Source organism: Hemitrygon akajei, chromosome 11 (genome assembly GCF_048418815.1).
Source record: "Hemitrygon akajei chromosome 11, sHemAka1.3, whole genome shotgun sequence".
NCBI classification, from domain to species: Eukaryota; Metazoa; Chordata; class Chondrichthyes; order Myliobatiformes; family Dasyatidae; genus Hemitrygon; species Hemitrygon akajei.
In genome coordinates, this window is record NC_133134.1 from 116,062,058 (window position 1) to 116,086,895 (window position 24,838).

Below are 24,838 nucleotides of genomic sequence, written 5' to 3' on the forward strand. Positions count from 1 at the left end.
TCACAGCCCTCATCAGCCTACCGTCCTCTCCTCCATGCAATACAGCGCTCACCAGTTATCAGCCTACCATCCTCCCCCATCTCATGTCAAAACTCAAGCAAATAAACATGGTCCTACTGCGAACTGCCAGACTGGGTTGAAAGACCTTTAACGAGATTGCTATCGGAACTGCTCGGCCACTGCTCACCACTGGATAGCATTGTTAGCATCCCAGAATGCACAAAGTTCAAAAAACTATGCTCATCTTTTTTAATCTCATGGAACCCCTAGCAACTTCTCATGGAGCCCTAGTGCTCCAGTGAACCCTGGTATAGATGGTTGCAATGGTTGATGTGAGTCGAAAGAAGAGTGAGTAGTAAAGAAAGAAAAAGCAGAATAACTACAGGTACTGGAAAACTGAGGCAAAATCAGAAAATGTTAGAGATAGCAGATCTGTGGTGACCTTGAAACAGAACTGGGAAAGTGAGAAAACAGCAAAAGGAGAGGAGGGTTTGCAGCGAGAAAGGAAATGTCTGTGATGTAGTGGAGTCAAAGAGTCCAGGTGACACAGTGCTCTTGGTTCTATCTTGGAGAGGGTAACAAATTTTTGTTCCTCCTAGCCCATCTGCCTGGAAGAGTGAGGGCAGAATAATTTTTTATATATTTAGAATTTTTTTAAAAGAACATGCTGAAACTCTGGGATGTAGTACAGAGTGAAAATGTTTTACAGGATAGAGGATGTAATGCTGAGGCTTTTATAAGGCATTGATATGACCGCACTTTGAATATTGTGAGCAGTTTTGGGCCCCTTATCAAAGAAAGGACATGCTGGTATTGGAGCAGGTTCAGAGGACGTTCACAAGAATGATTCCAGGGATGAAACTGTTAACGTATGAGCAGCCTTTAATGTCTCTGGGCCTATAGTCACTGGAGATTAGAAGAATGAGGAGGGAACTCATTGAAATCCATGGAATATTGGAAAGCCCAGATAGACTAGACGTGGAGAGGATGTTTCCTATATTGGGGAAGTCTAGGACCAGAAGTCAAAGCCTCAGAATAGTAGAATGTCCATTTAGAACAGAGATAAGGAAGAATTTCTATAGCTAGATAGTGGTGAATCTGTGGAATTTATTACTGCAGAGGGCAGTGGAGGCCAAGTCGTTGGATATATTTAAAGCGGAAGTTGATAAGTTCTTTATTAGGAGAGTCAAAGGTTATGGGGAGAAGGCAGGAAAATAGAGTTGAGAGGGATAACAGTCAGCCATGATGGAATGGCGGATCAGGGTCGATGGGCCGAACAGCCTAATCCTGCTCCTATATGTTATGATTTTATGATAGAGGAAGGTGTTTCCTGAGTTAATGTATGTTAATGAGATGGATGGGTATACAGGACACAATTTCAAAATTTACAGATGATGTAAAGTGCAGCTGTGCATTGAATTGTTGCAGAAAAAAATAATAAATTTCAAAGCGATATTAACAGTCTGACTAAAATGGGCAGAGAGGTGGCAGATGAAAGTTAATGGTGAGAAATGTGACATATTCCATTTTGTCAGGAAAAATAAGAAAAGGCTATATAAATTAGAAGATACAATTCCAAAAGTATTAAAAGAATGAAGAGATCAGGATTTAATGTGCAAAGTTTATTGAAAATAACAAGGTAGGTTGAGAAAGTGGTTAAAATGTTGACATACTGGGCTTTACAGATAAAGGCGCAGGACTGATGCAGTGCCTCTACTTGGAATGTCAATAATTCTTTCCCTTCCCCCCCCCACTGCCCACTGCTGTTTGACCTAGTGAGTTCCTCCAGCAATGTTTTTTTCCTCCCAATTCTGGCATCACAATCTTTCAAAAAATAATAAACATTTGGAAAACACTGGTTGTCCACAACTGTGCCATGTTCTGGTGCCAGTTTAAGAAAGTGTGAAAACTATAGGGATGGTGAATGGTTCCAGTAATGATGGACTTTAGTTATTTAGATAGACTGGAGAAGCTGGTATCAAGTATGTGTAGTGATTTGAAAGAAGTATTTAAAATTGTAATGATATGTACAGGGAGAAACTATGCTCATTGGTTAAGAACTAGGAGGATTAGCAAAAGTGAGATAAGAATTTCTTTACACAGCAAGTTGTTAGGTTCTGGAATGCATTGCCATATGTGGTGGTGGAGACTTTCAGCAAGCATTCAGAAATAAGCTGGATAGATATCTGAACTGAGGTAACTTGCAGAAGCTTCGGTAGGTTATAGAGTGGGGATAGCTGCGCTGGTGTTACTCAGAAGGGTCAAATGGCCTCCTGTGGTATAAGGATTCTGTGATTCTATAATGGTATTCCTCCTCATTCTGGACAAGCTTGGGAAAATCGATGTTTGACAAGCTTATCTTGTCTCAGTCCTCCCTCTTTCTTTTTGTCTGTGTTTTTATGGCTATTCAGAGACTTCCTCTTGTTCACATACTGAATTGTAAAATTTTAGCATTCTTCTCCACTCCATTTCCTGCTGTGTTTAAAATTAAATCTGAACTCATCATTTTCATAAGATAAAAACAAAATAATACATGAACTTCCTCAAACATTTTGTTAAAACATACAGGTTCTCAATTGCAAACTTTTAAGTATATTTAATCTCTACCTGGTATATTGTGTCTTTTAAAATTGTAGGATATTACCAATTTTTGCTTTGGTTTGTGACAAAACAACTTTGACTATTATTTGGAAATGCTCATATTGTTTAAGATTGTAGATAGCACAGAATGATGAGAGTTTGTATATTCAGATGAAGAGCATGAGAAATTGAAGTACATTTAGACCACCTGGCCTCTGAAGCTTTTTCTACCATTTGGTAAAATCACGAGTGATCAAATTGTTAGCCTAAGTTCCATTTTCTTGGCTCAATTTCCCAGTAGTCCAAAATTCTGACCCCGTTTTGAATATAGTCAATGAATTGGAATCCACAGCTCCCTGAGGTAGAGACCTTCAAAGGTTCACAACACTCAGAAAATGAATTCCCTCTCACCTTGGTCATAAGTGGGTGTCCTTTTTATCTTAAGGCTATGCTCCCTAGTTCGAGATTTCTCCACCTGGGAAAACATCTTCCCAGTATTTATCCTCTCAAGCCCTCTCAGAATTTTCTATATTTCAATAACATCAACTCTCATTCATTTAAACATTACAGTATTTGAGAATCAGATTATCACTGTCTTATATGATGTAGAGTTTATTATGTAGCAGTAGAATAGTGCAAACATAAAGTTATTAAAATTTACTAAATAAAAAATGCAAAAAAGGGGGAGTAATGTGTTTTAGGTTCATGGACTGTTCAGAAATCTGATGACAGAGTGGAAGAGAGCCCCTCTTGGCCTTTCCTCAGACAATTCCAGGCATCAATATAGTTCCCAAATCAACAAAATCCTTTCTTTAGTATAGAGCCCAAATGGATGCACTTGTCAAAGTCCTGAAGACTTGCACTAGAGCTTCCCGAATACGCTACCCAATCCCTCCACACTTGTAGTATAATTCTGTAACATTTGATGGGAACTTTGGTTGTGGTGTGAGCAAAAGAGTCTGTTTCATACATCCAGCTCTTACAGTAGGGATGAAATGCCTCATATATAGATTGTCAGTGGTTGATTTTCCTGAATTGACTATGTTGAATTGACTGTTAAAAGACATCATCGCCCTCTAAAAAGGTATCATAGCAGTCTGTCTCCTTTCTTTAGCTTCACCAATCCAAACATATCCATGGATCTGTTGCGAGCTGTTCTGCAGCCTCACATCAATGAGGAGATCCGTGGCGTAATCAATAAGTACACCAAGGTAAGCTGACCGAACCTAGTGGGTGAGTGAAACACTGTCCTGGGTAGGTTGGCAGTTCAAGCAATGAAAATTTATTTTGGCAATTCAGCATCCTTGATAAGACCAGTATTTATTGGCCATACTTACCAACCTTCGACTAAGTAGTAGTGTGTCACATCTAGAATTGCTACAATCTACATGCTGAAGGAATTCCCATTGTGTTGTTGGGAAGAGAATTCCTGAAATGAACAAAAGGTGGAGAATGTAAGAATTAGTTATGTATAATAATTCATACAGTTTGTAATGTAACAAAATGGGAACAGTTATCTAACAATTGAACAGGAAAAGCTGGAATTCTAAAATGAAAATAAAACTGCTAGGATCAGCTACAGAAAATAACTAGTTAATATTTTGGGTTAAAAGCCTTTCTTCAGAAATGTTCAGGTGAAAGGTAATCAATCTAAAACATAACTTGCTTTCTGTCCCTACTGAATAGTTGTGGAATTGTGTGTAAATATTGAATAGTGGTGATAACTTGATCAAGTTGTAACCTGATGTGAAAAGGTGTAACTTTGGAGCTATCAACACTCTAAACCAAGGCAGGCCTAACTTAAGAGGAATGAAATGGTGATTACATCATCAGTTTGGTTAAACACTTTGGCTACAAGTAGGTCAGAAGCCGGGTTTCCTGTGTGATGATTCACTTCTTGATTTCCCCGAAGCTTTTGTCTGTATTGCTAGATCTAAACTATCAAATAATACTGTAGCATTACAATTATAAGATTTAGTAAACATAACATCAGGTATTTAAGAATATACTAACTGAATTTTTTTCATACCAAGGCTGTGACTTTGTTGACCAATGGCTGATGTCACTTACTTGTGCTATACTGCTTGACACTGTCAGCTATCGCATTTTTAATTCTGTTCTCCAGGAAATAATAATTACTGTGTTTGTTCAGTTTTGATGACGATCCATATAATGTAATGAATAAGCATTCGTAGGAGGTTATGTCATAAGGAAATATGGAAACTTCCAATAATTGAAAAATCTTGATATCTATCCTGCCATGTCATTTTATGATTTTTAAGATGCTCTTTGGTCTTCTAAATTCTAAATACAGGTCCAGTTTCTGTATCTGCTCACAATAGGGGAACCCTTTTATCCCAGGAACTGGCTGAGTGAGACTCTCTTAAATTGCCTCAATTTTTTTACCAAAATGTATGCCCTCACATTCTATGACATTGTAGACTACCTACCTCCTCCTTGTCACTCGCCCTTGATTATCACTTTTCTGACTCTTCACCTTCCTGTTATTCACTCTCCCACTCAGCCTTCTGTTGCCCACAGACTTCAACACATTATGCAGTATACTGTCCTTCTTCTAAACGCTTAGTACGTGCTGTAAATAGCTGTAGGCCCCACTGCCAACCTGAAGATGGATTTGAAGCAGAGATTGACAGTACCAAGGGAGAAAACTTACTATCTTGTGTACAGGCACAAGATATCTTTGTAACTTCAATTGTTCATAAGTCAGAAGTGAACAAAAATAGCATGTAAGCAAGAATAATAAAAAATGGCTGTGATGGGAGAATGAGCAGGTATGGGAAGAGTGGCCACCAGCCAGCTTTACTGATTCAAGTTCAAGTTTAACTGTCATTAGACCATACATATGAATACAGCCAAACGAATTGGTATTTGTCTAGGACCAAGGTGCAACACACAGTATCAACAGTCACACAGCACGTATAACTATGATAGCAGAAAAACATGTATTCACAAAAAAAAATAGCTGAAATCCCCGAGTGTCATGGCCTGCAGACTGATAATGCATGGATGTTGTTTTGAAGCCACATTTCTGCAAGAACAATCCCAGAGCTGTCCTCATCACGAGCTAGTGCAGCAAGCAAGTCTGCTAGGTGCTCCAAGCTCTGTTCACCTTGACCCTGCCCCTTGATTGTTGCTTGGGGGAGGTAGGGACCAGGAAGTGAAGACGCTCAGAAATGCTCCCTGTTTGCTTGTTTGGAGTCTGTTGGTCCTGATTGTATCTATTTTCAGTTTTTCCAGAAGGCTGCATGGAATGTGAAGGAGAATATCGGTGAAGATGTAGACCCTGAGCAGCTGGTGCAAGAGACCTGTAAAAACTGTTTGGAACAGGTAGGAGAAATGGTAGCAGGGAGACAGTGAGTGAATGGATTAAATGGCCCTATATGGGGTGTATGGTGCCCTGTCCTTCCACAGGATGTGTTGTACGCAAGTTGCACTTCCAACGCACAAAATGCAACATTGATTGCCCAAGAAAATCTTTACTTATAGAATGATATGTTCATAATTGAGAATGGATATTTTTAGCTATGTTATTTAACAATAAGGTTCAGAAGTACTTTTTGCCATACTTAAACATACAGTGATGACCCTTACTAAGACTGACGTTCTGGCTGTATAGTGCTGGCCCAGACCCTTACATAGGAACAGCATCTGTGGTCTGTACATGTCCTAACGTGCATGGCTGGATGTGGGTCACTTATCTCTCTGATTCTCCAATGATTTGATCAACTCAGTGCTAGCCTCCAGCTCACAGCAAAACTGCAGTTAAGTTATGGTGTACATGGGGGACATCACGTGATGACGTAGGATCGAGACGCAGGGACCCAGCTCTCCCGTAAAAAATTAATAAATTAATGTTTAAATGAAGAAAAGTTAGTCAATACTTTCTAAAAGTTACTTATAAACGACTCCGGACTGTGTCAAGCTATGCCTCAAAGAAGGAAGATGAAGAAAACTAATACCGGGAAGACTACGCAAGTTGGAACAAGAACAAGGCCCACGTCTACCGAGGAACCGCGGTCTCAGGTACATTATATCACCGGCGATACGGAACAGGAGACTGTGGCAACATTGGCCACAGGAAAAGACCACCGTGAGCTGCGCAAACGCGAAGGATGGAGCATGCGCAAACGGGAGCAACAAGAACTACAAAGCCCAGCTACCACTGCAACTGAAAGTGATAGCGAATCGGAGGGAGAGTCAAATCTCTCGGAAGGATCAGCTGAAGAAGGAGGCAAAAGTCCTTCTAGAAATATAGAAAAGACTTTGAGGCAAATAATGCGTAAATTAGACACATTAAAAGTAATTAAAAATAATCAAAAAATACTCGGAAAAAAAATGACCAATATGGAGACTATGCTTGATAAAATGGCAAAGAGACAGGAAAAAATGGAAAAAAGAATTACGGACTTGGAAACTACAACGGAAGATATGGTTGAAAGAATGGACAAAATGGAAAAGGAAAATACGGCTTGGACATCAGAAAGAAAACAATTTATGGAAAAAATTGATAAGCTTGAAAATCTCAGTAGACGAAATAATATTAAAATTGTTGGACTCAAAGAAGATATAGAAGGAGAAGATCCAATAAATTTTTTTCAAAAATGGATCCCTGAAAAATTGAAAATGGAAAGAGAAACTCCAATTGAGATTGAAAGGGCGCATAGATCTTTAAGGTCAAGACCTCGAGCTGATCAAAACCCACGATCAATTTTGATAAAATGCTTACGATACCAAGACAAAGAAAAGATCCTGAAGGCCGCTGCCCAAAGTGCCAAAAATAGAAACGGGCCATTGATGATAGCAGGGAAACCAGTTCTTTTTTACCCGGATATAAGTTACAACCTGTTGAAGAGAAAGAAGGAATTTAACCCAGTGAAAAAAGCCTTATGGGAAAAGGGTTATAAATTTACAATGCGTCATCCTGCAACACTGATAATTTTTTTGGAGGAGGGAAAAAAATTTTTTTCCGATTATCGAAAAGCGGAGGAGTTTGTACAAGAACTTCCATCTATTCGCTAATTACGCATAGAGGCTTCCAAACGTAATGGATTAAAAATGAAGATAGACCCAACGAACAGAAGTGATGGACATTTATGGATATTATAGAAGAGAAAAGCAAAATTTTAGAAATACTAAATGAGAACAGTATTTTTTTTTTCTCTTATACATATACTTTTTTATGTTGCGGGGGGGGCTGGGAGGCTGTGGATCGGTTACTGCGGGATTCACGTGTGTAATCATGGCGGTTGCCATGACCCGTACAGCAGAGGGGGGGTAATGTTGTGTTTTTTTTCCACAACATTAGTAGGGGGGTATTTTGTTTTTTTCTTTATATTTTAATTTTCTTCTATCTTTTTGCCTGGATGATTGGTGGGGACACACATAGCAACACGGAGATTTTTATAAAGATTTCCCAGGATACCACGAAAGTGGAAAGATTACGTATTATTATAGATTGGAGTAATATAATAAAAAAAATAATGACTAATCTACTAAATTTTTTAAGTTTTAATGTTAATGGGCTTAATGGACCAGTAAAAAGAAAAAGAATTTTAACATATATTAAAAAAATGAGAACTCCGCGGAGCATGTGGGGATCTTCCAACACCCAGGCATTCCCTTTTTTTTTCTTTCTTATTTTTTTAATAGGGATGTTAGGGGGGAGGGGTTAAGGGGAGGGGGGCTGGGTAACACTTTTTTTTCATACACATTTATTCTATAACTATTTAAAAACAATAAAAAAAGTTTAAAAAAAAAAGTTATGGTGTACATTTTCAACAAATATTTTCATTTCCTTAACTGTTATTTACATTTTGTTTTTGTGTTAACTTTACTAAATATATTTTAATGTTTTAAATAATTTACATCAATTTGAATATGAATAAATAGGGCTTTCATGAATGTTTGAACAACAATAGTTATTTAGTTTCAGCTCTCCTTGCTGTGCTTGTCATTTCATTGAAGGACAGTTCCAGCATTCTAGTAAAACATACCAACAACCAAAAGAATAAACTTTTTTAAAGCTTCTAATAAATATAACCAATCATACTCTTTAGATTAGGTAAGCAATAAAAGAAAGAAACATTGATTTGTAAAAGGAACAGCAAAAATGGGTGGAGATTTTTAATAAGTTTATGGATACAGTGTGCATTAATACTCGAATGGAGCAGTTCCATTGATTTTTTTTTTGTTGTATCCTTGTAACTATGAGCCAGTACCTGTCTCAGTGCCTTATCCCATCTTTCTGGTGCAGGCTAAAATGATGTACTCGGATGCAGGGAAGATGCTTACCAAACCCACTGGAGACCTTTCTGCCACAAAGGTATGCTCTGAGTTTACTTCAGACCATAGTGATTACACAAGTATGGTTATGTTGCTCCATTGAGTGTCAGGTGGAGTTTGGATTAGTCAAACAGTTTACTACTTTTGTTCTGTATCATTTGTTTGCTTTGACTGATTCCGTCCTCTGATTGTAGTTAATGATCTGGTTATTGAATAAAGCTGCCATAATCAGCAGCCTATCCATTGTGTCTAGGGCAGATTGCCTGTTGTGATCTCCCATGTTATTCATTCCGGGGCACCAACTGATTTTTGGAAGGGTGCAGTCTGACAGTTAATTAGATTGATCTGGGCAAGCAAAAGGATTTTGCCACTTGAAGTTGTTCCTAAGGGGATGATCTCTAGCTGACAGCTGAGTGAGGATTTTCTTCTGATAAAAATGCAACTGCTTCTTATCCAGTTATACTTTAGGAGCTTTGGTCAATTTTGTTTTACTTAGACATTTGCACTACGGTTTCAAATATATTCTTCAGCCTTATCCAAACCAGTTTGAATCAGTGGAATATTACAAACTCATAATTTGTCTCTTTCAACACGCCCACAGGGTTGGTATCGATTATTTTGTGTAAGATGAATTGAAGCTTTTGCAGCATAATCAAGGGCGATATACATAGGAATGGCTACTATCTGGGAGTTTTCAAGCATAAAGAGAAAGAAAAGATTAGCTTTATTTGTCGCATGTACATCAACACATACATTGGAATGCATCGTTAACGTCAAATCAAATCAGCGACTATTATGCTGGGGAACCTGCACATGTAACTATGCGTCCGGTATCAACATAGCATGCCCACAAACTATTAATCTGATATAAAATTTTAACATAAAAAAGAGTGACATTCGGAAGTGATATTGTGGACTGGAAATGGCAGTTTGCACTTATAGAAGTCCTTGTGTCACAACACCAATGTGTTGTTTTCCTTCTCAAGGAAGCACTGACTTGTAAAAGAATGTAGTTCCCCAGATGCACAACTGCCTGCTCCCCGGGTTGCAGCAGCAATGGTCAAAAGCAGCGGTGTCGACAGTTGTCGTAACAGAGTGGGAAGAGTGCCACGTAAAGGATTGGTGATGGGGTTCAAACAGAATTGCTGAAATCTTTAGGGTTTTGAAGATATGCTGAGGGAATTGCTCCAACATTTATCCCTCGATCATCATCCCCCTGATAACTGATAATCACATCATTATCACTTTGCTTTTTATGAGAAATTATGATCAAATTAGCTGCGTTGTTTGTTAACCATACTCAGAAATATTTCATTGGCTTTAATGTTTTATACTTGAGTGCAATCAAGTGTGATATTTTAATGTAAAATGTGTCTTACTGCAGCGATCGCGACAGGTAGAAGATGACTTGAGCCAGAGAGGGAGTCCGGTCTTGAAGAAGGTTAGCCTGAATGAAGCTGAAAATGAAAAGTTAAGATGAACTAAAAGCGATTGTTGTAGTTTGTGCAAGTTTTAAGCTGGTAAGCTAAGCCTGGAGATTGCTCCATACCTGTTGGTGGCATTACTCTTTGCACAGTCTGTACCAAACCTGAGAAACCATTCACATGGCAGCCCAGTGCTGGTGCTTAGTGGGCTTTCTAACTAAACGAGGCATCAAATTTGTGCTTCAGTCTGCCTTTTCTAGCAAAGGTCATTGGATAGTGGCCATCAAAAGGGACTGTAGAGCTAAAGGGCTAAAAGGAAACTAGTAAAATTGCAAATGCCAGTGTGTATTAGACCACATAACTAAATCCCACCACAGAAACTGAACCATCAACAGTATATTCTGGTCTGTATCTAATGCACCCAAGGTATTGAATCATTCAACACAAAACATCCAAAACAACAGTAAACCTGATTATCCATTCCTTGTATCTGTTGAGCCAGTGCCATCTTGAATTGATTTTAATATTATAATACACCTTCAGTGAATGGTTATGAATACAGTAACCTTGTGAATTAAGGAACTGCACAAACTGCCCAAGGTATTTAAACAGTGAAGGACAATGTGCAAAGTTTTAAGGAAATTTTGCTCTTGCAGAGGAAAGGAAGGCCACCAGGACATCTGATTTCATTTGACCGGACAGCTCCGAATGCTATTGTGTAAGTACCAACCCTCAGGCAAATGTATCCTGTTGAGCTACTAGCACCAAGAGTGACTTGATTAAACTGCTCTTCTCCAATTTATGGCTTTTCTTGCAAATAATCATTCGTGATGAATGTTTATGTATCTGAACAGATAATGATGCACTGTCTGGGTAACAGTGCTTTTAATTGCAGAACAGTTTTGTGGGGAAGAAAAGTAGCCTGGTACTCCTTCCAAGTTCCAGTGCCACTGTTCACCATCCAGGCACTGCATGGTCAGGGCCAGCAAAAATACTGAGTTCAAAGGGTAAGGGACTGTCCCAAAGTAGAAAAAGATACATGTAGAGTTTGGAGCTAATCTTCCCACAGGAGCCATCTTTAGAGCTGGGTAGTGCCGGGAACTGTCTCCTACTATCAGCAGCTCAGGTAACATTGGGTGCTCTCCATCGCTGTTCTGAATGGCTGACTTATTTTAAGAATGTGTGCCTGGTTCCAGATGCTCCAGCCAGGGAAACATCAACTTTGTATCTACCCAACCAAGTCCTCTGAGAACTTGGATTATTTCAGTGCTTCAATCAGTTTTTTTAAATTGTAGGAATAAATTAAATCTCACATTATTGCTATCATGAAGGCTCTAACTTATTAATTTATTTTTCAGCACAAAAGTTAAGTACACTGAGCCAATAAAACGGGAAGGACCCAAGGTAATGTTTTCAGCTTGTAAACTAGAATTATATTTACTCTTTTGCAATGAAGTGTTTACGATTCCTCTCCCTGACTGAAACTGGAGTAAGAACTATGTGCATGCATCTTGTTGTCAGTGACAGTGTGGATATCACAGCAGCGCAGTGTTGTCATTGACTGATGTCCATGGTGTCAGTGATAGTGAGGGTATCACAGCATTGGACTGTTATCCTTGGCCTATATTCACAAATTCCTTTTTAAGACTAATAGAACATAATGTCGAGTAGGAGCCCTACCTGATTTTTCTCCTTCCAGCTCCCATGGAGGCCTTTTATAACAGCTGAACCACTGCTTCAAAAAGACTGGGAACCGAATTAGGGAATTGCTCCTCTAGGGTGCACTAGTATAACTCTGGATGATAGCTTTATCGTCATTTAAATGTCTCAGAGTGGAAAGAGGTGCTGCAAATCTAAATAGAGATGACAACCTGCCCCCCACCAAAAGGGGAATTGTATGCTAATTGCATAAAATGCTGGTGGAACGCAGCAGGCCAGGCAGCATCTATAGGGAGAAGCACTGTCGACGTTTCGAGCCAAGACCCTTTGTCAGGCCTAACTGAAAGAAAAGATAGTAAGAGATTTGATAGTGGGAGGGGGAGGGGGAAATCCAAAATGACAGGAGAAGACAGCAGGGGTTGGGGTGAAGCTAAGAGCTGGAAAGGTAATTGGCAAAATGGATATAGAGCTGGAGAAGGGAAAGGATCATGGGATGGGAGGCCTAGGGAGAAAGAAAGGGGGAGGGGAGCACCAGAGGAAGATGGAGAACAGGCAGAATGATGGGCAGAGAGAGAAAAAAAAGGGGAAGGGGGGGAAAAAAGTAAATAAATCAGGGATGGGGTAAGAAGGGGAGGAGGGGCATTAATGGAAGTTAGAGAAGTCAATGTTCATGCCATCAGGTTGCAGGTTAGTTACACCTTTGGTTTGGAGGAAGTGGGAAGAGCCAAAGGAGAAATTATTGAGAGTAAGAACTAATTCTGGTAGACGGAGGAGAGTGGTGGTAGAGGGGAATTGGTTAGGTCTGGAATCCAAAAAGAAGCAGTGCTCCCGGTGTGGCCTTTTATATATTGGTGAGACCCGACACAGACTGGGAGACCGTTTCACTGAACACCTACGCTCTGTCCGCCAGAGAAAGCAGGATCTCCCAAAGGCCACACATTTTAATTCCACATCCCATTCCCATTCTGATATGTCTATCGATGGCCTCCTCTACTGTCAAGATGAAGCCACACTCAGGTTGGAGGAACAACACCTTATATACCAGCTGGGTAGCCTCCAACCTGATGGCATGAACATTGACTTCTCTAACTTCTGTTAATGCCCCTCCTCCCCTTCTTACCCCATCCCTGATATATTTAGTTTTCCTCCCCCCCCCCTTTTTTTCTTTCTCTCTCTGCCCATTCTCCATCTCCCTCTGGTGCTCCCCTCTCCCTTTCTTTCTCCCTAGGCCTACCATCCCGTGATCCTTTCCCTTCTCCAGCTCTGTATCACTTTTGCCAATCACCTTGCTGGCTCTCAGCTTCACCCCACCCCCTCCGGTCTTCTCCTATCATTTCGGATTTCCCCCTCCCCCTCGTACTTTCAAATCTCTTACTATCTTTCCTTTCAGTTAGTCCTGACAAAGGGTCTTGGCCCAAAACATCAACAGTGCTTCTTCCTATATATACTGCCTGGCCTGCTGCGTTCCACCAGCATTTTGTGTATGTGGGTTGAATTTCCAGCACCTGCGGATTTCCTAGTGATTGTATGCTAATTTGTTCATGGGCAGTGCTGATTCACAGACTCTTTTAAGGAACATTGGCAGTGACTGGTCATGTCCTTACAATGGTAGGATAGAAAAGCAGTACCTGAAACTTAGCTTTGCACAACCTAGCTTGATAGAAGAAATAAATGTGTAGACTATTTTCTAAACAGAGTGAATTCAGTAATTGGAGGTACAGAAGGCCTTGGGAGACCTAATGTAGTTGAATGACCAGTAAGAAAGATTAATGCAATATTAGCATTAATTTCGAGAGGACTAGAATATATAAGTAAGGATGTACAGTAATGCCGAGACTTTATAAAAGTCAGACTACATCTTGAGTATTGTGAGCTGTATTTGTACCTGTATCTAAGAAAGGATATGCTGGAATTGAGTGGGTTCAGAAAAGGTTTACGAGAACAAAAGGGTTAATATACAATGAGTGTTTGATGGCTCTGAGCCTGTACCCACTGGAATTTAGAAGATTGAGGTGGGATCTTATTGAAATTTATATTGTAAGATGTAGATAGAATGGACATGGGGAGGATGTTTCCAGTTGTGGGAGAATCTAGGACCGAAGGAGGGGTTTCTTTAGCCAGCAATGGTGAATTTGTGGAATTCATTATCACAGATGGCTATGAATGCCAAGTCATTGGATATATTGAAAGTAGAGATTGATAGATTTTTGATTATTAAACTGAGAAGAATGGGTTGAAAGGCAAAATAAATCAGGCATGATGAATGATGAAACAGACTCTGGCCAAATGGCCTAATTCTGCTCCTCTGTCTTACTGTCTTATGGAATTGGCAAATTGCACTGCCTTTTGCTGGAAGTTAAAGATAGTAAAGAATGGCTGTGGTGGGGACTGAAGGAACAGTTGTAAAGGAGCTACTAATTGCTTTTTTATTATTATACATTTTCAGTGGGACCCAGCCAGACTAAACACATCAACCACATTTGTGCTTGGGTCGCGTGCTAACAAGTAAGGAGCCAGTTTGCATGTTCTTTCTCAGGCTCTATTATGGTACTCTCTCTAGAAATTTACCTGTTCTGCGGGATTATAATTCTGGGGGAAGAAACAAACTAGCTTTAAAATCCTTTTCTTCCTTCATTTTCTGCCTTAAAGGATCTTGGGTTGTTGCTGCACTTCCCTTTATTTTGTTTTCTTAGTACAAGGAACAAACCTCTAAGTTTGTTTCTGTGTTTGACTTACGACGTGTACTTACTCAAAGTAAGGATGTCATTGTTGGGATTTAGAATGTCTTCATTTGGTTGCAGACTCCTGTCCCAGGCAGATACAGCAGTGGTTAGATACAGAATACAGCTACTTCCGTTCTGCTCCTTCCAAATTACCGAAGCAAGAGCAGACAGGCAGGTTGCAAGGTTCCCTTATTAGCTGGAGTACAAATAGCAAAGGTTAGACTAATCTTAGTCTATTATGAATGGATCAGGGAGCATAAATAAAACAGTGTACCTTCCCCAGGTTTTGAATGCCTAACTTACAGACTTCCCATATATAAGAATGAGAGTTGGGAGAGTGATGGGATGGATGAGAATGGTTTTACCAACTGCCGGAGGGCATCTTCTGGTGGGTAGGTCCAGGGTATTTCTGCATGTCTTCTCTTTTCAGCCCACCCTCTGTGCCAAAACAGTGGGGTAGGGGTCTAGGTTGAGCTAAGTAGGCTGGCAGTATTGAGGAGGCTTGCTTACTGAGCCAGTGAGATCAGCTGCTCTTCACATTCCTGTTTATACCCTCATCATAGATGGTCCTGTTCACTTCTGACTTATAGCATGAGAAACTTCTTGTAGCTGTAAATTTGAAAAGAAAACTTGATTAATGCCCTGGAAGGTTTAGTGAGACCGAGTTTTGATTCGGACTTGGATTTTTTTTTTGCAATGACTATCACCCTGAGCTCTGCTTCACTTTAGTTTCTCCATCCTGATGTTCATAAAAAATATATGGTACCAAAGGCGGTCTTTCAGCTCATTGCAGTGATGCAACTAATTTGAGCTGGCTAAGTTACTCCCATCTCCTATTCTTCCATCTGTGATTTTACAAATTGCTTTTTTTTTCAGGTATAGGGTGGGGAATGTTTTAAGTGTGATCATTGTTTCTGCCTACTACCTTTCAGACAGTGGGTTTTGGACACTCTACTCAAAGAGCAAGGGCAAAATCCTCTAATCTAATCCCAATTTTTTTTTAATGCCGTGGACCCTTACTGTTAACCAAGGGGTCCACAGACTTCAGGTCGGGAATCCCTGCTCTAATATTTCCAACAAAAAGCATGAATCTTTGACTCTTATTCATCTACTTCCATGAAAAGTGAAATAGTCCTTCACATTCACTGACCAGTCCTCTTGCAGCTTTGTGCACTTCGATTAAATCTCCTTTCATTCACCTCTGTTCTCCAAGAAAATAACTCCAACCTAACAAAACATTACAGCCTCTCATCGGTACTGTAGTTCTCCAACTCCTGCAACGTCTTGAGTGCTGCAGCACCCCTCCTATAGCATGATGAACAGTCCACGGTTAAAGGCTGGGCTGCTGTTCCCAACAGAAGTTACATGCCATCTTCTTTTGAGTAAACTTTACAATAAATTCTTTAACTTCTGTGTACTGCAGTCTGTAAGATTGGCATCTCTTTTAAGATTCATTCAAAGATTTACATCATGGACACATCTGTATGCAAACTCTTTTCAGATCATTCCCTCTTCTGTTTCAGAGCCTTGGGAATGGGTGGCACTCGTGGAAGAATCTACATAAAGCACCCTGAACTATTCAAGGTGAGAGCAAATGCACTTTTGTCTCAAGATGCATGAAGCTCGGTGGCAGCAAGTGTACCATGTAATTCACATATTCTCACCCATTGCCTGCTGCCAGCAGTGAAAGGCCATTTGATGACAGTTGCAGTTTGGCTTTAATCTCCTGTCTGTCAAAAGCCCATATCCATATTGTCCCAAATTTCTCTATTCTTTTGAATAGTAGTTGGCACATGTGATTCATGGAATATTATCCATTAAAAAATTACATAGTGAAATCCTCAAAACACAAAGAACCACTTGAGTAACATCCCATTTATTCTGCACTTACAAAACAATCAATGTTTTAAAGTCTGCCAGTGTAAGTAATTGCTGTTCTTCACCATGAACTCAGTGTAGGTCAATACAGTGAAATAGCAATAACCTATCCAATGATTCAGAAATACTGATGGTTCAGTCTCTGACTCGTGAGGTGGTGATTACAGCACTCCCCATTCAGTGGGCACTGGTCCCTGCACTCCCTTTCAACTTGCCTGGTTCATTGGAAATTTTTTTTTAACTGAATTGCAGTATTTATTAAAAATAAGATCCAGTAATCCAGAAAATTTTCCAGTCTGGCATCACTAAAGACTCCAGTTGTGAGGTTATTGGTATTTTTCTATTCAATGTTTCACTGAAGGTCTATTGTGGGTCAGTATAGTATATTACTGTTGTCTGAGTCAATGCTTTTTGCTGTGTTGACATTGTCCTTTACCATAAAAATTCAGTGTGGGTCACTGTGTGTAACTTAGGCCACAACTGCCCTTACCTGTACTCTCTCTGATCTTCAGTACTCTGCAGACTCACAGGACAAGCATTGGCTTGGAGAGAAGCACCATATGCCAGCCACAGGTGGCAAAATGGTAAGTATTGGCGAACCAGCTCAGCAAATACTAACGTCAGGACTTTGTGCAAAATATCTCCCCTCCTAGGATGTTAATGGTACTTTGCGTATTGTGTCCTTGTTCCAAACCACAGATTTACAGAAGTATCCCAAGTATGTACCAGAGTTGCTCATTAATCTTTCATGAGGAAACAGTAATTGCAGTCTGCATCTCTATATTTTTGAATATGCTACAATCCACTGTTAAGGACATGTGTGCCTTTATGTGCTTGTGTACAGGTAAATCTGCTGTAATAACTGATTTGGCCCATTAAGTCTGCTCTGCCATTTCATCATGACTGATACATTTCCCTCTCAACCCCATTCTCCTGCCACCTTCTTATAACCTTTCACGACCTGATTAATCAAGTGTCTATCAACCTCTGCCTTAAATACACCCAGGTACCTGGCCTCTCCAGCCACCTGTGGCAACTAATTCCACAGATTCACCAGCCTTTGGCTGAAGAAATTCCACCTCATCTCTATTCTAAATACATGTCCCTCTATTTTGAGACTGTGCCTTCTGGTCCCAGATTGCCCCACCAAAGGAAACATTCTCTTCACAACCACTCTATCTCGACCTTTCAACGTTCAAAAGGTTTCAATGAGATCCTGCCTCATTCTTCTAAATTCCAGTGATTACAGTCTCAAAGCCTTCAGTCAATGCTCATACAATAACCCTTTCATTCTTGGAATCATTCTCATGAACCTCCTCTCCAATGTCAGCACATCCTTTCTTAAGGGGCCCAAAACTGCTGACAATATTCCAAGTGAGGCCTCATCAGTACCTTGTACGGCCTCAGCATTATTCCTTGATTTTACATTCTAGTCCTCTTTAAATATTAACATTTTCCTTCCTCACCACTGATTCAACCTGTAAATTAACCTTTAAGAATCCTGCAGGAGGACTCCAAATCCCTTTGCACCTCAGATTTTTAAAATTTTCTCCCCTTTTAGAAAATAGTCAGTGCTTTTATTCCTTCTACCAAAGTGCATGATCATACACTTTGATCTGTTACTTCTTTGCCCATTCTCCAAGCCCTTTTGTGGCCTTCCTGCTTCCGCAAAACTACCTGCCCCTCCACCTATCTTCTACATTTTTGTCCACAAAGCAATCAATTTCATTATCCAAGTGGTTTACATAAGAATATAACATAAGAAATAGGAGCAGGAGTAGGCCATCTGGCCCATTGAGCCTGCCCCACCATTCAATAAGATCATGGCTGATCTGTCCGTAAACTCAGCTCCATCTACCTTGCTTTTTCCCCATAACCTTTAATTCCCTTACTATGTAAAAACCTATCTAACTGTTCCTTAAATATATTTTGTGAGGAAGCTTCAACTGCTTCCCTGGGCAGAGAATTCTACAGATTCACCCACTCTCTTGAGACAAACAGTTTCTCCTCACCTCCATCCTAAATCTTGTCTCCTGAATCTTGAGGCAATGTCCCCTAGTTCTAGTCTCATCTACCAATGGAAACAACTTTCCTACTTCTATCTTATCTATCCCTTTCAAAATTTTGTATGTTTCTATAAGATCCCCTCTCATCCTTCTGAACTCCAGAGAGTATAGTCCCAGGCAATTCAATCTCTCCTCATAGGTTAACCCCTTCATCCCTGGAATCAACCTGGTGAACCTCCTCTGCACTGCCTCCAAAGCCAATATGGAGACCAGAACTGCACACAGTACTCTAGGTGCAGCCTCACCAGTACCCTATATAGTTGCAGCATGACCTCCCTGCTCTTGAATTCAATCCCTGTAGCAATGAAGGCCAACATTCTGTTTGCCTTCTTAATAACCTGTTGTACCTGCAAGCCAACTTTTTGCGATTCGTGCACAAGAGCTCCCAAGTCCCTCTGCACAACAGAATGCTGCAGTCTTTCACCATTAAAATAATAATCTGCTCTTCTATTATTCCTTCCAAAGTGGATGATCTCGCATTTACCAATGTTGTATTCCATCTGCCAGACCTTGGCCCACTCACTTAACCTATCTGTATCCCTCTGCAGCCTTTCTACATCCTCTGTACAATTTTCTTTTCCACTGAGTTTAATGTCATCAGCAAATTTTGCTATGCTACACTCAGTCCCCTCTTCCAAATCATCAATGTAAATGGTAAACAGCTGCGGGCCCAGCACCAACCCCTGCAGCACCCCACTCACCACTGACTGCTAACCAGAGAAACACCCATTTATACCAATTCTCTGCCTTTGATCAGTTAACCAATACACTTCCTCCAACTCCATGCATCCATATCTTATTTATAAGTCTCTTGTGCGGCATCATATCAAACGCCTTCTGGAAATCCAAGTGTACGACATCCACCTGTTCCCCTCTATCCACTGCGCTCATTATGTCCTCAAAGAACTCCATTAAGTTTGTCAAACAGGACCTGCCCTTTCTGAATCCATGCTGCGTCTGTCTAATGGAACCACCCCTTTCTAAATGTTTTGCTATTTCTTCCTTAATGACAGCTTCAAGCATACAATGTAAAAAGAAGCGGTCCCAACACAGCCCCCTGTGGAACACCACTAGTTACCAGCAGTCAATCTGAAAAAGATTCTATTATTCCCACTCTCTGTCTCCTGCCACTCAGCCAATGCTCTATCCATGCTAGTAGTTTTTCCTGTAATACTTGGGATTCTTGTCTTGTTAAACAACCTCATATTTAGTACCTTGTCAAAAGCCTTCTGAAAATCCAAGTACACAACATCCATCGATTCTCCTTTGTCTATCCTGTTTTGTTATTTCTTCAAAGAATTCCAACAGATTTGTCAGGCAAGCTTTTCCCTTGAGAACCATTCTGACTTCGGCCCTATTTTGTCATGTGCATCCAAGTACCCTGAAACCACATCCATAACAATCAACTCCAACATCTTCCCAACCACTGAGGTTAGTCCCATAATTTCCTTTCTTCTGCCTCCCTCCCTTCTTGAAGAGTGGAGTGACATTTGCAATTTTCCAGTGCTCTGGAACCATTCCAGAATCTATTGATTCTTGATAGATCATTACTAATGCCTCTGCAATCTCTTCGGCTACTATACCTCTTTTAGAACCTTGGGGTGCCATCCATCAGGTCCAGGTGACTTATCTACCTACAGACATTTTAGTTTCCTAAGCACCTGGTGGTAATAGCAACTGGAATCACTTCTGCCCCCTAACACTCTCGAACATCTGGCATCCTACTAATGTCTTCCACAATGAAGACTGATGCAAAATACTTATTCAGTTCATGCGCTATTTCCCTGTCCCCTGTTACTACCTCTCCAGTGTCATTTTCCAGTGGTTCAATATCTACTCTCTCCTCTCTTTTACTCTTTATACACTATATCTGAAAAAAACATTTGGTGGTATTTTTGATATTATTGGCTAGCTTGCCTTTGTATTTCATTTCTCTCCCCCCCCCCCCCCCCCCCCGCTGTGGTCTTTTTAGTTGCCTTCTGTTGGTTTATTAAAAATTTCCCAATTCTCTAACTTCCCATTTGTTGTTGATCTATTATACGTCCACTCTCTTGCTTTTATGTTGCTTTGACTTCACTTGTCAGCAATGGTCGGCCTTTAGAATACTCCCTCTTCTGTGGGATGTATCTATCCTGCACCTTCTGAATTGCTCCCAGAAACTCCAGCCATTTCTGCTTGGCCATCATCCCTTCTAGTGCCCCCTTCCAATCAACTTTGGCCAGCTCCACTGTAATACTGATACATCTGACTTTAGCTTCTCCCTCTTAAGTTGCAGGGTGAATTTGATCATATTATGGTCACTGATTTCTAAAGGTTCCTTTACCTTAAGCTCTAATCAAATCCAATCCATTACATAACACCCAATCCAGAATTGCTGATCCACCTGGTGGGCTCAACCAGAAGCTGCTCCAAAAAGCCATCTTGGAGGCATTCTCAAATTTTCTCTCTTGGGATTTAGCATCAATTTGATTTCCCAATCAATCTATATATTGAAATCCTCCATGATTAATGTAACAATGCCTTTATGACATTATGCTTTTTCTGTCTCCCATTGTAATTTGTAGACCACATCCTGGTTACTGTTTGCAGACCTGTAAATAATTCCTATCAGGGTCTTCTTACCCTTGCAGATTCTTAACTCTACTCACAAGGATTCTACATCTTCCGATCCTATGTCACCTCTTTATAAAGATTTCATGCCATTTTTTTAACAGCTGAGCCACTACTCCTGTGCCTAACGCCCTGTGCCTTTCAATAGATTGTGTATCCTTGGATGTTAAATCCCCAACTACAATCATCTTTTAGCCGTGACTTCATGACACCCATGGCAATACAGCCGCTAATCTCTAATTACTCAACGAGATAATTTATCTTATTTCGTATACTTCATACATTCATACATAACACCTTCAGTCCTGTCTGTCGTCCTTTTCAATTTTGTTCCCCTTTTACACTACAACCCATCCCACTGAATGCAATTTTGCCCTATCATCTTCCTGACAGCCTCACTATGCACTATCTTCCCCTTCTCCCTTTTTCCATTCCCCTTTCTGGTTCCCCTCTTACCCCTTCTCTTCTCACATGCCTATCACATCCCTCTTGTGCCCCTCCACCTTTCCCTTCTCCCATGGTCCTTTCTCTTTTTCTGTCAGATTTCTGTTTCAGCCTTTTACCTTTTCCACCCATCACCTCCCAGTTCCTCATTAATCCCTCCTCCCCCACCCACCCACCTTGCCCTTTGTTTGCCTGCTTGTATGCCTTCACTCTCCCCACCCCACCTTATTCTGGCTTCTCCTCCTACCTTTCCAGTCCTGATGAGGGTCTCGGCCACAAACATGCACTGTTCATGCCTCTCCATAGATGCTGCTCAAAATGTTGTGTTGCTCTGAATGTCCAGCGTCTGCAGAATCTCTTGTCTTTATGTTTTGAATTAGGATCTAATTGGGGCATCCAGATCTAACACTAGTTATTTTATTAACAGTGAAACAAGGACAAAAATCACATTGTTCTGGTGGCCCACAGAGTCTTGTAATTCAAATATTCACAAACTTACCTTTTAAAGTCAGAGATCTGAGGACCAGAATATTATATTGACACCCAATTTTCCTGTGGCTACTGTGCTATATTACTTATGACATTACTTAATAATTAATGTCAATTATTATTTTTATTGTGCCTTCAGCTTGTACCTATTTCAGCTCTTTGATTATATGCTTTTTCCTTTCCGTGCCCTTCATGCAGATCCCTTCTTCTGTTGGTGAAGGACTGTACTAACTAGTTATGCCTTTTGCCTGCACAGTTTTCACAATGTCAAGTGCAGTTGCAGGTGCAGTTTCAATGGCTATTAGTCATGCTACTCTGTAATGTTTATTTTTAGGCCTACCTGTTAATAGAAGATGACATTCGAGAACTGGCAGCCAGTGATGACTACAGGTGAGAACCTTTCAACCAGGAAATTTGGATCACAAGCTGGTCCTACTGAGGGAGGCAAGGCAGAGAACTGGGAGGTTATAAATGAACATTGTATAGCAGAGCTTAGATGTCTGCTCAGGCAAAAAGTAAAAATCTGAACCTGGCCAAGGCCAATTTAAAACTTGCCTGAGCCCAAATGCTTTTTTTAATATCCAATATGATCTGGATGCATTTGAAGAAACAACAGGTAACTTCATTTCCCTATCTGGATCAGTATTCAATCTGTGATACTGGTTCAGTTTGTTTTCATTTCTCTCTCTGGGAATTGAGGGAATACCTAACATACCCTGCAGTTTGCAACTCCCACACTTTTCTTTGTTCTTGCTTTCTAACTAATCCATTCAACCATTGACCTGATAATGTACCAACTATCCCCACGGTAACCTCCAATTTTATCCTTGGAGGGGAATAAACAGTCAATATTTTGGTCCTTCCTTATCAGGATTATAAGGAAGGGGGCAGAAGCCAGATTAAGAAGTTGGGGGGTGGGGGGGGGGGGTGGAAGGAGGAGCAGTACAAGCTGTCTTTCCATCTGTTACCAATAGCATTTCCAATATCTCGGGTCAGGAATGATCCTTGTGACACTGAACAGCTAACCTGAAAATGGCCTGTCAAATTTCATCTGTAATGTTTTTCTAATAAATTTGTGTCCATGTTAAAATATCACCCTCTTACTTTTTGCAATAACTTGAAGTTATTATTAAATATCTTTTGAAACTCCAAATTCATTGTCTATTGTCTATCCTATCAGTTGCATCCTCAAACCCAAAAGTGTGTAATACATGATTTTACTTGCTCAAAACCATAAGGCGTAAGACATAGGAACAGAATTAGGCCATTTGGCCAATCAAGTCTGCTCCACCATTTCATCATGGCTAATGTATTATCCCTCCTAACTCCACTCTCCTGTCTTCTTCCCATAAGTTTTGACACCCTTACCAATCAAGAGCCTATCAACTTCCACTTTAAATATACCGAAATAAATTGGCCTCCACAGCCGTCTGTGGCACTGAATTCTGCAGACTCACCATCCTTTGCCTAAATAAATTTCTCCTTATCAGTGTTCTAAAAGGGTGTCCTTCTGTTTTCTCTCCTACTATAGGAAAGGTCCTCTCTATCTAGGCCTTTCAATATTCAATTGGTTTCAGTGAGATTCCCCCACCCCATTCTTCTGAACTCCAGAAGTACAGGCCCAGAGCCATCAAATGCGCCTCATACTTTAACCCTTTCATTCCAAGGATCATTCTTGTGAACCTCCTTCGGACCCTCTCCAATGCCAGCACATTCTATTTTAGATTATGGTCCCAAAACTGCTCACAATACTCCAAGTGCAGTCTGACCAATGGCTTATAAAGCTTTAGCATTACGTCCTTTCTGACCTTTTAACCCATTCCAACATCAATCCAAACCCTGCTGCATAACCCTCCATTCTTCTATCCATCTGCCAATCTCTTTAATGTGTCTGCCTCTACCACCACCTCCAGCAGTGTGTTCCACACACACAGCGCTCTCTGTGTCTTTTTAAAAAAAAAACCCTACCTCTGGCATCCCCCCGGTACTTTCCTTCAATTATCTTAATTATTCTTCATATTAGCCATTTCTGCTTTGTAGAAAAAGATGCTGATTGTCCACTTTATCCATGTCTCTTAACATATATACCTCAATCAAGTGACCTCACACCCTCCTCTACTCCAGAGAGAAAAGTCCTAGCTTGTTCAACCTTTCCTCCTAAGACACGTTCTTTATTCCAGGCAGCATCCTGGTAAATTGCCTCTGCATTCTCTCTAAAGCTTCCACGTCCTTCCTATAATAAGGAGTCCAGAAATGCACACAATACTCCAAGGTCCTACTCACTGGAGCTTAATAGAATTAAAGGTGACCTTATTGAAACATGATTTTGAAGGGACTTGACAGGACAAATGCTGAGCAAAATGTTGAGACTCCCAACCCATAGCTCTGTGGGAGTACCTCTGATAGAAGGACTCCAGCAAATGAAGGTGTCTCCACCAACATCATCTCAGGAGGTTAGAGGTGGACATGAATCCTGCCTAGCCTTGTCAGTAATATCAAGACCCCAAAAATGGAAGAGAGTTTGGATAGAAATAAATAGAAAAATTATGCAGAATAACAGGGAAATGAGATTAATTACCTCTTCTTTCAGGGACTTAATTCATGCAAAAATGCAGTTTTCTTTCTGTTCCTCTCTCATGAGCCCATTCCATATTTAATAAAC

The 24,838-nt window shown here is 40.4% G+C and overlaps 1 protein-coding gene across 2 annotated transcripts in view; it reads left to right on the forward strand.

Moving 5' to 3' along the window:
- LOC140735948 (deoxynucleotidyltransferase terminal-interacting protein 1) overlaps positions 1–24,838 on the forward strand; it is a 31,567-nt gene that overhangs the window by 5,592 nt on the left and 1,137 nt on the right. The window contains exons 3-12 of one of the 2 annotated variants that reach the window (XM_073061569.1): positions 3,695–3,791; positions 5,830–5,928; positions 8,855–8,923; positions 10,268–10,324; positions 10,964–11,025; positions 11,666–11,711; positions 14,413–14,471; positions 16,213–16,273; positions 17,080–17,151; positions 22,511–22,566. In XM_073061569.1, the coding sequence (XP_072917670.1) occupies positions 3,695–3,791; positions 5,830–5,928; positions 8,855–8,923; positions 10,268–10,324; positions 10,964–11,025; positions 11,666–11,711; positions 14,413–14,471; positions 16,213–16,273; positions 17,080–17,151; positions 22,511–22,566 (678 nt within the window). The remainder of the gene's footprint in view (positions 1–3,694; positions 3,792–5,829; positions 5,929–8,854; positions 8,924–10,267; positions 10,325–10,963; positions 11,026–11,665; positions 11,712–14,412; positions 14,472–16,212; positions 16,274–17,079; positions 17,152–22,510; positions 22,567–24,838) is intronic. The other variant, XM_073061571.1, reaches the window with a different exon arrangement.